The sequence below is a fragment of the Prosopis cineraria genome, unplaced genomic scaffold (assembly GCF_029017545.1).
Source record: "Prosopis cineraria cultivar Desert tree isolate PC_DT_omini unplaced genomic scaffold, ASM2901754v1 PC10, whole genome shotgun sequence".
Lineage (NCBI taxonomy): Eukaryota > Viridiplantae > Streptophyta > Magnoliopsida > Fabales > Fabaceae > Prosopis > Prosopis cineraria.
In genome coordinates, this window is record NW_026555341.1 from 1,706,424 (window position 1) to 1,719,876 (window position 13,453).

The 13,453-nt window shown below is 31.3% G+C and overlaps 3 protein-coding genes across 3 annotated transcripts; all 3 read right to left on the reverse strand.

Annotated features, from left to right (window-relative positions):
* Nucleotides 1-3,200: 3,200 nt before the first annotated feature.
* LOC129321452 (replication factor C subunit 3-like) lies at nucleotides 3,201-5,255 on the reverse strand. The gene is made up of 10 exons (XM_054967216.1): nucleotides 5,151-5,255; nucleotides 5,024-5,056; nucleotides 4,758-4,935; nucleotides 4,479-4,660; nucleotides 4,179-4,315; nucleotides 4,002-4,097; nucleotides 3,855-3,924; nucleotides 3,685-3,759; nucleotides 3,543-3,588; nucleotides 3,201-3,449 (listed from the first exon to the last, which is right to left on the reverse strand). Exons 1-10 carry the CDS (start codon nucleotides 5,190-5,192, stop codon nucleotides 3,388-3,390), a joined length of 921 nt encoding a protein of 306 aa, XP_054823191.1. The 5' UTR covers nucleotides 5,193-5,255; the 3' UTR covers nucleotides 3,201-3,387.
* A 262-nt stretch (nucleotides 5,256-5,517) lies between these two features.
* Nucleotides 5,518-6,679, reverse strand: LOC129321962 (uncharacterized). Its single transcript, XM_054967977.1, has one exon. The coding sequence runs from the start codon at nucleotides 6,661-6,663 to the stop codon at nucleotides 5,518-5,520; it is 1,146 nt and encodes a 381-aa protein (XP_054823952.1). The 5' UTR covers nucleotides 6,664-6,679.
* Nucleotides 6,680-10,465: 3,786 nt separating this feature from the next.
* Nucleotides 10,466-12,061, reverse strand: LOC129322751 (phenylcoumaran benzylic ether reductase Pyrc5-like). The gene is made up of 5 exons (XM_054969117.1): nucleotides 11,811-12,061; nucleotides 11,580-11,714; nucleotides 11,202-11,439; nucleotides 10,905-11,108; nucleotides 10,466-10,792 (listed from the first exon to the last, which is right to left on the reverse strand). Exons 1-5 carry the CDS (start codon nucleotides 11,991-11,993, stop codon nucleotides 10,626-10,628), a joined length of 927 nt encoding a protein of 308 aa, XP_054825092.1. The 5' UTR covers nucleotides 11,994-12,061; the 3' UTR covers nucleotides 10,466-10,625.
* Between the last annotated feature and the right edge of the window lie 1,392 nt (nucleotides 12,062-13,453).

A 13,453-nucleotide genomic window follows, 5' to 3' on the forward strand; every position in this document is an offset into this window, starting at 1 on the left:
TAAAAAACAAAAATGGATTAACGCATCCTAAATAAAATCATAAACCAATAATACCACAAAAATCTTCTTATAAATGTAAAAAAGATCAGTAAATTGCCAAAGAAAATAAAGAAAGAATATGAAAAAATAAAAAATAAAAGAAGAAAGAGAAGAAGAAGGTAGAATCCTGATCTCCAAACTCCAATCCCAATTTTATTGGTTGTTCCCCTTTAAAGAGATTTGATGGGCAAAAAGATCGCATGGAGTTCGATTAGCAAATCTGAGACAACAATGGAGGTTTAACAATACATCTAAGGCTATGGCTAGGTGATGTGACGAAGATTCATACTTAGAGAAACCACAACCATCAAAGTGAAAGAGAAATAAAAAAGGCCAGGATGGACAGAGACCAAGGACGTGAAGAGGTTAAGGAAAGGAAAGGCTTTAGGGAGAGGGAGAGTGAGATTAGAGGGTTGTGAACTATGCTGTGTAAGGGAGACAGTGTGAGAGATCGAGGAAGAGAGATTTGAGAGTAATAGGCATGAGTATAGTATTTTGAGACGTAGATAGGAATGAGAGAGATCAAATCATCAAATCAGGCCCATGTCTGAAAGTGAAGAGTTAAAAGCTGTGTTTGTTGGTTAAAAATCGTGACCACTGGATTGAATGTAACTATAGCTATAACATCATGATCCCCGTGCTATTTCAAAATCATCATCAAATCCATAAAAATATTATTTTGGTTATAGGATCTTTAGAATTTGTTTATATATAAATTTTATGATATTATGTTAGATATTTTTCAGAGTAAAATATCATGATTTTCCCTCTGGTTTATCTTAATTACATATACTTGTTTTTTAATTTTGAAACTTATACGAATCTCTCCAGGTATAATAGATTGTTAAAAAAATACAAACATCTTTTTTATTTTTAATATATTTTAGAGTAAAATATTCAATAAATATAATTATATATATGTTGAATCAAAATACTACTTTTTAAATATAAACATTGTCTAAAAATCATTCAAATTACCTAAAAAAATAATGCGTATATTTGTTTTAATAAATTTTTTAAAAAATTAAATACATAAATTGGCTGAAATAACATTAAAACACAAAGTGAAAAATTTACGAAATAAGAACTTAATACAATAAATTATGATTTTACCAAAAATAAATTACTTAATATATTTTATTCTTATTTTTATCCAAATTTCATTAATTTCAACACAAAATTTTTAAATTATTTATTTAAATATTGACATACTTAATTTTTTAAACTGTGATAGAGAGTAGACAATTAGATTATAATGATAAATTAATAATTTCAAAATTTTTAACATAATTAGAAATAAAAAATTAAGTATCTTAAAGTGTTTTATGAAATATGTCTAGCGGCGTTAAGGATTAAATTAAAATATATATTTTTAAAATAAATTAAAAGTCTCTGTAATTTTAGTAAAATAAAAGGAAAGTCACTGTATTCCACTCTTTTTAATTTATGTAGTATTTCCTTCATTAAAAAATATAAAGTATTTTTTAAGAGATTAAATCTTAAAAATATAAAATATTTTTAATATTTTAAGGTGTAATTATTATATTTTTCTCCAAAAGTGTCCCAACGAACGAATTATTTTATATTTATTCTTAAGTGAAATATTTTATTAAATAAGGGTGAATATAAAAAGATAATGTTAATTTGAAGACAAGTAACTGTTTTATTAAAAATGACTTATATTATTGCATGAAGGGATTAGTGTTTAAACTAAAAACTTTTTTGAATAATTGGAAAAGACTTACCTACTAAATCTTATATACTTAAAATAAAATATTTTCATATTCCTAATATATACAGGGTAATAAATGTTTAAATAAAATATTCCATAAAATAAAAAATTATAAAATAAAAGGGGTTTTTATATAATTTTTATGATATCATTTCAAAATTTTTTACTCGCGTAACTTTTATATCAGGTTTTAGTTTTTAAATAACTTGTAATACACATAGTGTAAGAAGAAATAAATTCTGAAATAAAATATATTATTTAACTGTTTAATATTCTCGAGAGTAATAAATTATAAATTTCAAGAATTTTTCATTTATGTTGTTTTAAAATTACTTATTAATTTTTTATCAAAAAAATCAGCTATTACTGTTTTAGAAGGATTGATAATTAGACATGGTATATATGGCACTAAATTTTGTAGCAAAATATGCTTTTTAACTTTTTAATATGCAATCGACAACAATTTATTAAAAAAATGTGCATATTTTATTATATAAAATTGTATATATTTTTATCCAGGTGAGATTTAAAATTGCACGGATGAAAGATTACGAAATAAAATAAGATGACATTTGGCGACAAAAAAAAAGATGTCATTTTTATTTTGAATATGCACTAGGACAAAAAAATTAAAATAAAACAGGTTTTTTTTATATTTTTAAAATGCAAGGGATAATAAATTTTGAAATAAAATATACTATAGAGTATAATAAATCATTAAAAAATATTATTATTAAATGGATGTTTACTTAATTTTTGATTTCTTTTAATCTTTGCTTTTCCCATACATTGCCCGGGCTAGAAGCTAGTTGGTGCAGTAACATTTATATATTACAAAGATAGATGTTAAGGACTGTTTTTGCATGGGAATTTTTTTTTTTTTGCAATGGAAATTTAATTCACAAGACGTTGCAATATTGTTTGATTTTCTTAAATTAATTTTAATATGAAATCAATAATGTATAAATTTATAATTATTTGTTTAATGTTAAACATCATCACAGTTTTCTCTCTTGTATGTCCTATTAAAGAAATCAAACCAAACCATCGTACCAAAAAAAAAAAAAAAAAACCAAACCAAACCAATATCATCATCAGATGAAATAGGTTCGATGTTATCCCAAAAGAATCAATTGGGTTCGACTTTTTCCAATACCGAGTAGGTCCAAGCCTTTAGGAACCCTTAAAATTAACTTCTGATAGCTAAGTTTCGGATAATTTATGCTTTTAAGATTGTAACGTGCTGTCAAATAAATTCCCTATGCATACGCTAACAACAGCGAATAACGGTAATGTTCTCCTTTTGGACCATCATGAATAATGAAGAATGACGTGCATATTTCAAATTTACATTAATACGATGCAACTATTTCCCCCCCCCCCCGGGGGGGGGGTTTCAATTTTTATCTGTAACACGTACTTTTTGCTTTTCCTTGCATGCAATCGTGTCCTTGCATGAACTGATAATTTCAGACCAAGAACATTAACCAGAACTGCCAAAACCTCAGAATCTGGGGGGCATCGCATGTCTCTCTCTCTCTCTCTCTCTCTCTCTCTCGCATTGACCTTTTCCATCTTTCCCTTGCTTTGGTGCCATTGGATTTCAGATTCTCAATCTACACAATCTGTCGACCGCTAGAGCTTTTTCTGTATATGCTCATAAACTTGGCCACAAATTCTGCACGCAAGCACGCCAGTGCATATATAATATCATTCTTTCACAATAATAATAGTAATCTATTACAGTATAACTATGAGTAATTTTGCTCACCTTCTAATTTCAGCAAAGCAGTAGTTCCTGGCGGGAGTCTCTTGTCCTGTTAATTTGCAGTGACACGCACAGTACTATATGTAGTAGGTATGATAAAAACACAAAACGTGTAATAAAACGCTCTGTGCAGGAACAAGCTTACATAATACGCATGCCAGTAGAAAAGCTCCCTCTTTAAGCTGCTCTCAATTCCTTTTAGGAGCTGTTCCACGAGTTTCTGCATATTGGAACACACAACTCCATTTTAAATCTGTTTTGGTAAATACCTTAATGGTTTTTCTCACAATAATCAAGACGCCGTTTGTTTGTTACCCGGAGAATAAGTTTGGGGTGGACGAAATCCACCAGAAGCTTCTGTAATTTCCCTCTTATTGAGAATAGGCTGGTAAGAAGACCATAATCAAGATCAGGAAAGGGGGGGGGTGGACAAACTAAGAAAATCTCAAAATGATCAGTCACCGTGAATATGAAGGATCAGCTAGGATCTCTGCAGAAACTTCTATTATAATCTCCTCCCATCCAAGCGGTATTGGTTGTTCTTCTGAAAATGGATAGCTGCACAGCACAAACGCCCCTAGCATGATTTTGAAGAAAATTTACTGAAATGTCACAGCATTATTTGCTTCAAGTCCTTACTTGTGAGCTCTGCATGCTTCAAGAGCCATGATTGCTTTCCTGAGATTCTGCTTCGACTTGGTGGCAATCTTAGCCGCAAAGTTCATAGATAGATCAATTTCTTCTTGTTTTGCTATCTGAATAAGAACATCCATAATCTAAAACATTGGGAGCTGATGTGAGTCTATTAAGTATATGCAAAATATACCATGTCTTGTAAATTGTAAGATACTGTGTATGAATGAATACTCGGATATATTTTTGGAATTATACAAAACCAAAACCAATAATTTGGAATTCTTTGAAAGTTGGTTTGTTTACTTCGTGAGTTGGTGGAGCATCAATATTAATCACTTTGAACCGGTTTTTCACGGGCTCAAGAATGTCTGCATCATCTTCACAGCAAACTATGAGTTTGCATATATCAGAATAACGATCTATAATCCATTTGATCATGTGTTGGATGTTGTCAGCTGCTTTGTCAACCTCGTAAAGGACTAGAACTGAACAGTAAGAGAAGTAAACGATCTTGTTAATTCATTAATTAGCTAGCCCATCATTCATAAAAAGTGCTGCCAAAAATTATATCAGATCGATAACCTTTGTAATCTGACTTGAAATTGATATTACTGACTTCAGGGGTAATCGCATATTCAGTGCTTATTTCCTTAACTAATCCCATTAAAGCATATTTAGCATTAGGTTCCAAATTTACATTGAGCTCCATGTGATGAGAACTGGACGTTATTGGAACAGTGATTTTCACTGGCCTCCTTTCCTGTCAATTTATAATAATATGGGTTCTTCATATGAGCTTCCCGAACTGGATTGAAGATGCAATAGTTTACTGGATTAGAAATATCTACCTGGATGGAGAAATTTCTCAAATCATGAGACAGCTGCAAAAGCGTTTGACAATGTAAGCTTAGAGATCCTGGTGATATTTGACCGAGGGAAAAAAGAAAAAAGGCAAGAAAATGTCAAGAGACATACATTCGACGTCGCATCACTGAATATTTCTCGCAGAAAAGCCATTGCTAGCGATCTTTTTCCTGAACCAGTTGGTCCTTTCAGCAAAATATGAGGACACACGTCCTGAGACACCTAGATTTAATGAAATAGGAATTGCAAATATGCAAACTAAGATATCAAAGATCCTTCTTTGAGGTAGCTACAGTAAGATAAGCAAGATTTACGAGCGCAAAGTCATGTTGCAATTTCTTTCACACGTCATGAAATAAATTCATGTGATTTGATATTTTATATTGTCTTAGAAGCTAGAGACTAAGCCGTTACTAATTTGAGAACGGAAAACCAATTTTCAAACGACAGATGGAAAGCAGAGAGCTTATGTAAATATTTAAGAACTTACAAATTCCTTGAGAAGTAGAGCTTCTTGTTGGTGGCAAGTGAAGCCATCCAGTGAGGCAGGTTGATACTTATCTGCCCATAATTGTGGGAGGCTTTGGATTACGAAAGCTTTCTCAATGATAGAAGCCTCATCAACTGATCGATGCTGGGGCGATTTATTCGATGGCTTGCCTGCTTTTCTCACGCAAGCAAAACATGCGTCTGCTTGGTTCTTTTTCCCGTTCATTATGAATTTCTGAATGCCAGAACTTGTGCCACTAACTTCACTCTTCACCCTATTACTCCCACTTAAATTCCAACCATTCTTTTTGCTTCTAGCAGCAGTACTAGAAACCGCACTTGATCTAGATGATGCACCATCATTGAGATTACCATTTGCTCTGTTCGGATGATGATGATAAGGAGTGCCTCTTTGGGGAAGGACCTTAGGCCTCGAGTTCTTAAACTGGGCTTCAGCGTCAATGTTTGGTTTTGTTGACAAGGTCTTGTGCTTCATCATGGCATTGCATTCGCGAGAAAAGAAAATATCACCCGGTAAACTTGACTCTGTACTTGTTATCGTGAGCTCATCGTTAACAGGATCTCTTGAAAATTTCGCCTCAGCAACCATCTCGTTGATATCTCCTATTGAAGGAGCGCTCGCATGGGATGGTTCCCTTTCTCTTCCCCTTAGTCTCGGAGCAGTCACTGATCTCCTCTGGTTTGGTTTCTCACTCGATCTGTTCGCCGCTCTCCAATTGAGATTTTCTCTTCCAATGTCAGGTTTTGGCAAAGGATCCAAACCAGTTAGGGGGTATAGAGCCTCGCCGTCTGCTCTGAATGGCCTGTAGGGCGATCTACTTTGGTGTCTCCTTCGTGCCGAGCTCGCCACTGAAGCCGTAGCTAGAGATGACATTTCGTGTTCGAACTTGGAAGGATGTCTCCTGTGCAGTGCCATGGGAATCTTGTTCCTCAAGTTGAGAACTTTTGCCTGTTCGGGTCCCAAAGTCAGATTCTTTCTTCCTCGCTCATGTCTGGGAACTTGTTGCCACTCTGTCTCTGTGTCTGATGGTTCATACCCACTTCTTCCGTCCTTAGTCGAGAACCTGGAATTCGGAGTCCAAGGAAATACCCCATTCGGCGGCGAATTCTCCATCGAGTAGACTCAAATGACAAGCAGCGAAATAAAGCACGAAAATCAGTGTTGTAAAGAAAGTGATTATATAAGACAGGGATGATATTTTATTTGGACAAGAGTAGAGAATATTTGAGGACGCGATGGTTTCGAAAGGAGACTCCTTGGTGAGGGTGATGTCTGCAACGATGATGTGTTGTTGAGAGAAGTGGAAATAGTGGGCATTGGCATCAGGACAGGAGCAAACAGCTGGGAATATGAAACGTAATAACTAGGAGGAGGCAAGAGTTCTGTTTAACGACTTTAACTAGGCGATGAATTACGTGGTTTTGGCGCGTACTTGACAGAAACGAGCTTGGTTAAATTCGTCTAGTGTTTGGATTTCTCTTGTCGTCATCGTGAAGTCAATTCATGCAGCCGGGTTCCAAGTCGTTCCCTACTATGATGGTGCTTCATCACAAGTAACCTTTTTGTGAGGATTACTAGTTTCAATTAAATCCTTTCCCGTGTTTTTCACTCTAAAATATAGTAAAACTTTCTATATTCGGATATAGAAATAAATACAAACTAGATCTTAAGCCCCTTTGCATAGTGTACGAGCCTGAAACTTTCCTCATTTAGTCCGGACCTGAAGCTTGCTTCTTTTGCTGTTCCGCCGAAAAGAAGCATGGTCAACCTTTTCGTTCATATTACGAATTTCTGGATAAGTTCTTGTGCTCATCGTATAGATGAGTAATATGAGCTCATTGCCTTTAAATCATTTAAATTTAATTTTCATGATTCATATTTATAGTTTTTTAGGTGTTTTGAAATAAAAAGTTATTTTTAAGAAATTGTATTTATTTTTCTGTCAAAAAAAGAGATTGTCTTTATTTAAGATTTTATATCCATTAAAACATTTTTTTTAAAAAATAAGGGCATAAAGCAACAAATTTAAATGTCGACATTTGTTCTCAATACTGGTCACATATAGGATCCGCTGCCGACATAGGTGGTTGTTGGATATATGCATTGCGGTCCGCCGAACGGCTAATTCTCAAAGTTATTTCTTGATTTCATCCGGTCATTAATAACTTAATTATTTTTAGATAATAGTAAATCGAAACAATGCTCGTATGAATTCAGGAAGACCTCATGCAAACGTAGTTTGACTTTTGAAAAGGTCATTGGAATACCCCAATGTAAGTGTTAAAATTTAATGACTTTAATTTTATTATAACAAAAATTAATCTACAAATCTTTAAGATTTTGAATTATACCCTTATAATATATTTTATTTTATTTAAGTATTTATAATTTAATCAATTAAATATGCTAATCAAAATCCATTACTTTTACCTTTTAAAAAATAAAATTAAGGACTTTTATATGTTTATTAAAACATTATATTAATTTTAGATTTAATCACATACTTTTTATAACTCAAAATTTATATAATTAAATTATATTTTTTAAATAAATTATATATAGCTATATATAATTTTCATAAAATATTAATAAAAATATAAATCTAATATTAAATAATTTTTTGGGTTAAAAGTATTAAACCAAATTTGCTATAATTTTTTAATTTTTTTATTTAAAAAAACCTCATCATTCATTAATAATTTTAACCTTCCATGATTAATATATTTAATCAATCAAATTACAAGAGTTTGATTAAAAAATTATATGAATTTAATTTAAAATTAAAAAAATAGAAGGACATGCAAATTAATTTTGTTTTATAACGAATAAACTGAATATACAATAGAATATGCTGGCGTTAAGAATAAAAGCAGCGAGGGAGGATTTTGGAGAATAATTTTCAAAAAGAAAATAAACTTGCATTAATTACTGGAATTCCCTCGCGACTTCTATCCGAAAAGAAGGGTGAACTGACACATTCCAACTTTGAGCCTTGCCTGCCTCAGATTCAAACTTATCCTTGAAAAGTCAAAAAGATGCGTTGCCGTGATGCGTCCGGTTCGAATGCTCATTACATCAATTTGAAAAATCTGATGGTCTAAATTTACGAATTTTATTTTTTTTATTTTATATTTATCAAAATAAAATTATAAATAATAATAAATATATTTATTTTCAATCTGAATAATGAGAATTTAATTTGAATGATGTAATTTAATATTAAATATTTTTATAATTTTATAAATTAATTATTCACATGTATTCCGTATAGTTTAAATTTTAAATTTTAAATTGCAACCTTTTCTTAAACTTTTTAAAGTGTCAGTTTGAAATTTTTGTATTTTTATTTTTTAATATTATGTTTATCAAAATAAAATTTATAAGAATTTTAACAAGTTTATTATTAAATCCAAGCTGTATACAATACACCTAAATAGTTAATTTATAAAAATTATAAAAAAATTTAAAATTAAATTCAATCATTCAAAATAAATCTATATTATTTAGATTGATGATGAAATAGATTTAATAAAATTTTATAATATTTATAATAAATATAAAATAAAATCTTTAAATTTAGACAGTTTAGATGCATGGTCCTCATCATTTGATGAGCACTTAAGTGAAATGTAGTCAATGAGCACCTAAGTGAAATATAGCCATGATTCTTGTTCCGTTCACATAGCAGGACTAATAGGTTTGATAGATGAAATTAATTTCAATACTCATCATATAAATGAGAACTGAGAGCTCATCACCTTTAGACCATTTAAATGTTTTAAATTTATAACTCTTTACTCTTATTTGTTTTTTAAAAAAATTAACGGATACAAATCTAAAATAACAATAATTTCTTAATTTTTAGTTTTTTTAAAAAAATAAATTTTGATTTAAAAAATATACGTCAAAAAATTATAAATATAAATTATGAAAATTAAATTTATATAATTTAGAGATGATGGGGTATCAATTCCTGTGGAGGCCTCTCTCGCAGACTCGCGGGGATAAAAGTATGCTTCAACGGTCACGACCATTCTCACTAACACCTGCTAGTGTAGTTTGCTAATTTTTTATTCCATTTGAGATCCAGAATAATTCAATTTCATTGATCATTTGAGCCAAGTATTTTTGGATAGTTTGTTAATTTTTTTTACCATAATTTAGTATAAATTTTTTAAGGTTTATTGTAAATTATTTAAACTATATTTTAAAAAAAATAATAGAATTCTGTGGTTATTTTTATCATGGGAGGTTATTATCATTATTTAATTAGTCAACCAGTTTCTTTTTCAATTATATTTATTACGTTAGAACGTCACTGCCTCAACTGCCTGAGAGTCTTGGTTCATTCAGATTGTACGATTATGTAACTGATCACGGAATTAAAAACAAATTAAAAGGGGAACTGATATTTCTCTTGAAGATGATACAAAACGGCAACAGCGCAGAGTGAGTGCTCAGTGATCAAGGCTAATACTGGAACGGGTTTGGGAGCTCATCATTATAGTGAGATATGAACCATTTAGATTTTAAAAATTATTATATATTATATTTATTAAAATAAAAATATATAAAAATTATAAAATAATTTTAATAAATTTTTTATTTTTAATATGGTCTAAATTTAATTTAGAGAGAGTCTAATTTAATACTAAAATTTTTATAATTAATATATATTGACTATGCAGATGTACTTTGCATAGGTCGGATTAATATCAGATATTAATCTGGCCTGTGTAGAGTACATTTAGATAATCAAAATATATTGATTATAAAAATTTTAATATTAAATTAAACCATTTAAATTAAATTTAAATCATATTAAAAATAAAAAATTATTAAAATTATTTATTAAATTATTTAATAATTTTAATAATTTTTTATTTTTAATAAAAATAAAAATAAAAATATATAATAATTTTTTAAATTTTAACCATCCAAATTAAAATTTAAATAATCCAAATATTATTACAGTGATAAACACCACAAGCGAGGCCTCGGTATTATTAACATGAATTAAAAAAAAATTGAAATACAAAAGGCGAGCCTCGATATTATTAATCACGCGGTGTCTCTCACACGAACTTGTTCAAGAACTCGTCGACGGTGGTGTATTTAACATCTGGGTAAAGCCCCGTCGCTTCCACCCCGATAGATGGATCGATCTCATAGTTAGTGCAGTCTCCTTTCACGTACATTGAATGACTCACCGCCAACAGGAAGTTAAACGGAATAGGACTCTCTGCATATATCCACCACACAAATTCTCAACATATATTAATAAGATGTTAGATGAGCAGGTTTTCAACATCGTCGGGATCTGAGATTTATCCGTAGTTTTATAAACCACTGACCTGGGATTTTCTTCAGAATTTCATCCTCTGGAATGTAGGACCTTTCCAGGGTCTTGCCTATCTTCTTCTCCCACAAGGAGACCAGCTCGTTGAAGGTCAGAGTGTTGGCTGGTGGTCTGATGTAGAGGATCTTGTTTAGGGTTCTTGGGTCTTCCACCGCTTTGATAGTGTATGTCCCTATGTCCTCCTCTGTCACGTAGATTGCTGAAAACACGGCAGATCACACCACATCTTGAGTAATTAACGATACAGTAATTTTGTTTTGAGTGGAAATACGATGATCTGTTGGGGTGTTACCTTTGACATTTCCATCTCCTATAATGGAAACCTTGTCCCGAGGAGGAGCAGTGACGTTCTGCTGTCCCAGAGTGGGCAAGAAATACCCAGCGAAGGCGTTGCTCACAACATAAGTGTAGGGTATCCCTTCCGCTTCAACTTTCCTTCTGAAGTTCACTTTGAGATTCAAAGCACTGCCAGCTGGCTCAACAACATGGTGCCGATCCACGTCCAGCCCAAACTCTGAGGGAAGGAACCTCTGTTTCCATGATGTAATAACACGGCACATATCAGTCAGCGTTTTAGCTGTTGAATGAAATCTGCCTTGACATTCAAATTCAACGGTCAAAGCTCTCGACTTTTTAACGAGCTCTTCACGGGATGATGAAAAGGGCTTACCTTGATTTTGTTTCCGGCTTCTTTTATGGCAGCGAGGATGTTCACCTGATCGGCCACCTGAAAACTCACCGTGGAGATCACCACATCGACCTGCTTGATTGCCTTGACCAGACTCTCGTGATCGTAGAGGTCACCCTGGGATAACACAGAAACATGAGGAAATTAGAATGCTTATTGGGACGAAATTAAAACAAGATTGAAATGGAAGTTAAATTGAAGAGGGACAGAGACATGGAGGACGGTGACTCCAGAACCCTTGAAGCTCTTGACAAGGGCGGACTTGTCGGGATTAGAGAGAGTGCTTTCCCTGACAAGCACGTAAGTGGGGTGCCCTGCTTTTGCGCTGGCCTGGACGATGAATTTCCCGATGTAGCCTGTGCCTCCGATGATCAGAATCCTGCTTTTCTCAGCCATTGATGACGATGAGTTTTACTATGGCAACGACAGATAAAATTCCGAGCGGCGATGGATTGAGAAATACAAGCATCCCAAGTAGTGCTTAAATAACACTTTAAAACCAAGGGATTACTAGTCAACGTGGGTCCAGTGGAGCATTCCTTGAAGTTTCTTAATTTACGATATTTTATTCACATCTTCCACGCATTTCAATGAGGAATTGTGAATCGGTGAAGTCACCCCTTCGAGAACATTATGCCACGGAGGCACCTTACATTCTGAATTCCCATGTCCTCCGAGACAAAAGGAAAAATAACAACCAACTAAAATTTATATCAATTAAAAGATTAATTATCAAAATTTAAATAAATACTTACCAATTTAAATTAACCTTTTATTAATAAATATTTATTTAAATTTTAATAATAATTTATTTTGATTTATTTTTCATTCGAGTTTTGTAGAAGTCTGTTATTGTTATTTTCCTAAACAAAACGATATAACGCGGCCACTTCGAACACGAGCCATCTAGAAGTTCGGTGGATATATACACGACGATAGAATGAGATTATTGAGTGTATTGACATGTTAAAGATGCCTTAGTATTGTTGAGTCGTGATTGGCAGTGAATCTATTTGTCACACTATGCCACTGTGTGAATGGAATGGCATAAACTGAATAAATATACTTTGCATTATGATTAAACTAATATACAGATAGTTTTAACTGTTGCTGATGCATTATGTTCGTCACATGAATAAAAAATATTTTAAATAGTTTGTCAACGCCAGCATTTCACTGCATGTAATTACTAAAGCCAATGCGCGTTTGAAAGGGACCAGATGACAGATGAACCATATGTATTCTCCAGATTTTTAATCTAGATGGTGTAAATTTATTTATTTTTATATTTATTAAAATAAAAATTATAAATTTTAATAAATATATTTTATTATTAATTTAAATAATATATATTTAATTTAAATAATTTAATATTAAATATTTTTATAATTTTTTATAAATTAATTATTTAAATGTATTTTGGGTTTGGACGGTCTGAATTAAAAATTGTAAAGTCGCAATATTTTTTAAATTTTTTAAAGCACCAGTATGAAGATTATTTTTATTTTAACTTTTTAATATTTTATTTATTAAATAAAAATTTATAAAAATTGATTAAAGTATACTTTTAATCTTTGAACTTTATATAAAGTTTTAATTTTGATCTTTTAATTTTATAAAATATCTTTTTAATCCTTTAACTTTCCTATGATTATATTTTATGTCAATCATTATTATTTAAAAAAATTAAATTTAATATGTCAACATTTGAAAATATTTTATTAATATTTAAAATTTAATTAAAATTTTTTTAAAATAAATAAAAAATAAAAAATAAAGATAAACAAATTTTGATTATCTAAATTTTTAATCAATTAACAACATCTAATTTCCCAACCACCCATTCCATTTCGTGG

Coding starts and splice junctions, on each gene's coding strand:
- LOC129321962 (XM_054967977.1), bottom strand. CDS start 6,663: ATGGAGAATTCGCCGCCGAATGGGGTATTTCCTTGGACTCCGAATTCC.
- LOC129322751 (XM_054969117.1), bottom strand. CDS start 11,993: ATGGCTGAGAAAAGCAGGATTCTGATCATCGGAGGCACAGGCTACATC. Junction 11,715..11,810: donor CTGGAGTCACCGTCCTCCAT/GTCTCTGTCCCT, acceptor GTGTTATCCCAG/GGTGACCTCTACGATCACGA. Junction 10,793..10,904: donor AATTCTGAAGAAAATCCCAG/GTCAGTGGTTTA, acceptor GGATATATGCAG/AGAGTCCTATTCCGTTTAAC.
- LOC129321452 (XM_054967216.1), bottom strand. CDS start 5,192: ATGGCTTTTCTGCGAGAAATATTCAGTGATGCGACGTCGAAT. Junction 5,057..5,150: donor TCAGTGATGCGACGTCGAAT/GTATGTCTCTTG, acceptor ACGCTTTTGCAG/CTGTCTCATGATTTGAGAAA. Junction 3,450..3,542: donor TGCTTTGCTGAAATTAGAAG/GTGAGCAAAATT, acceptor GCTTGCGTGCAG/AATTTGTGGCCAAGTTTATG.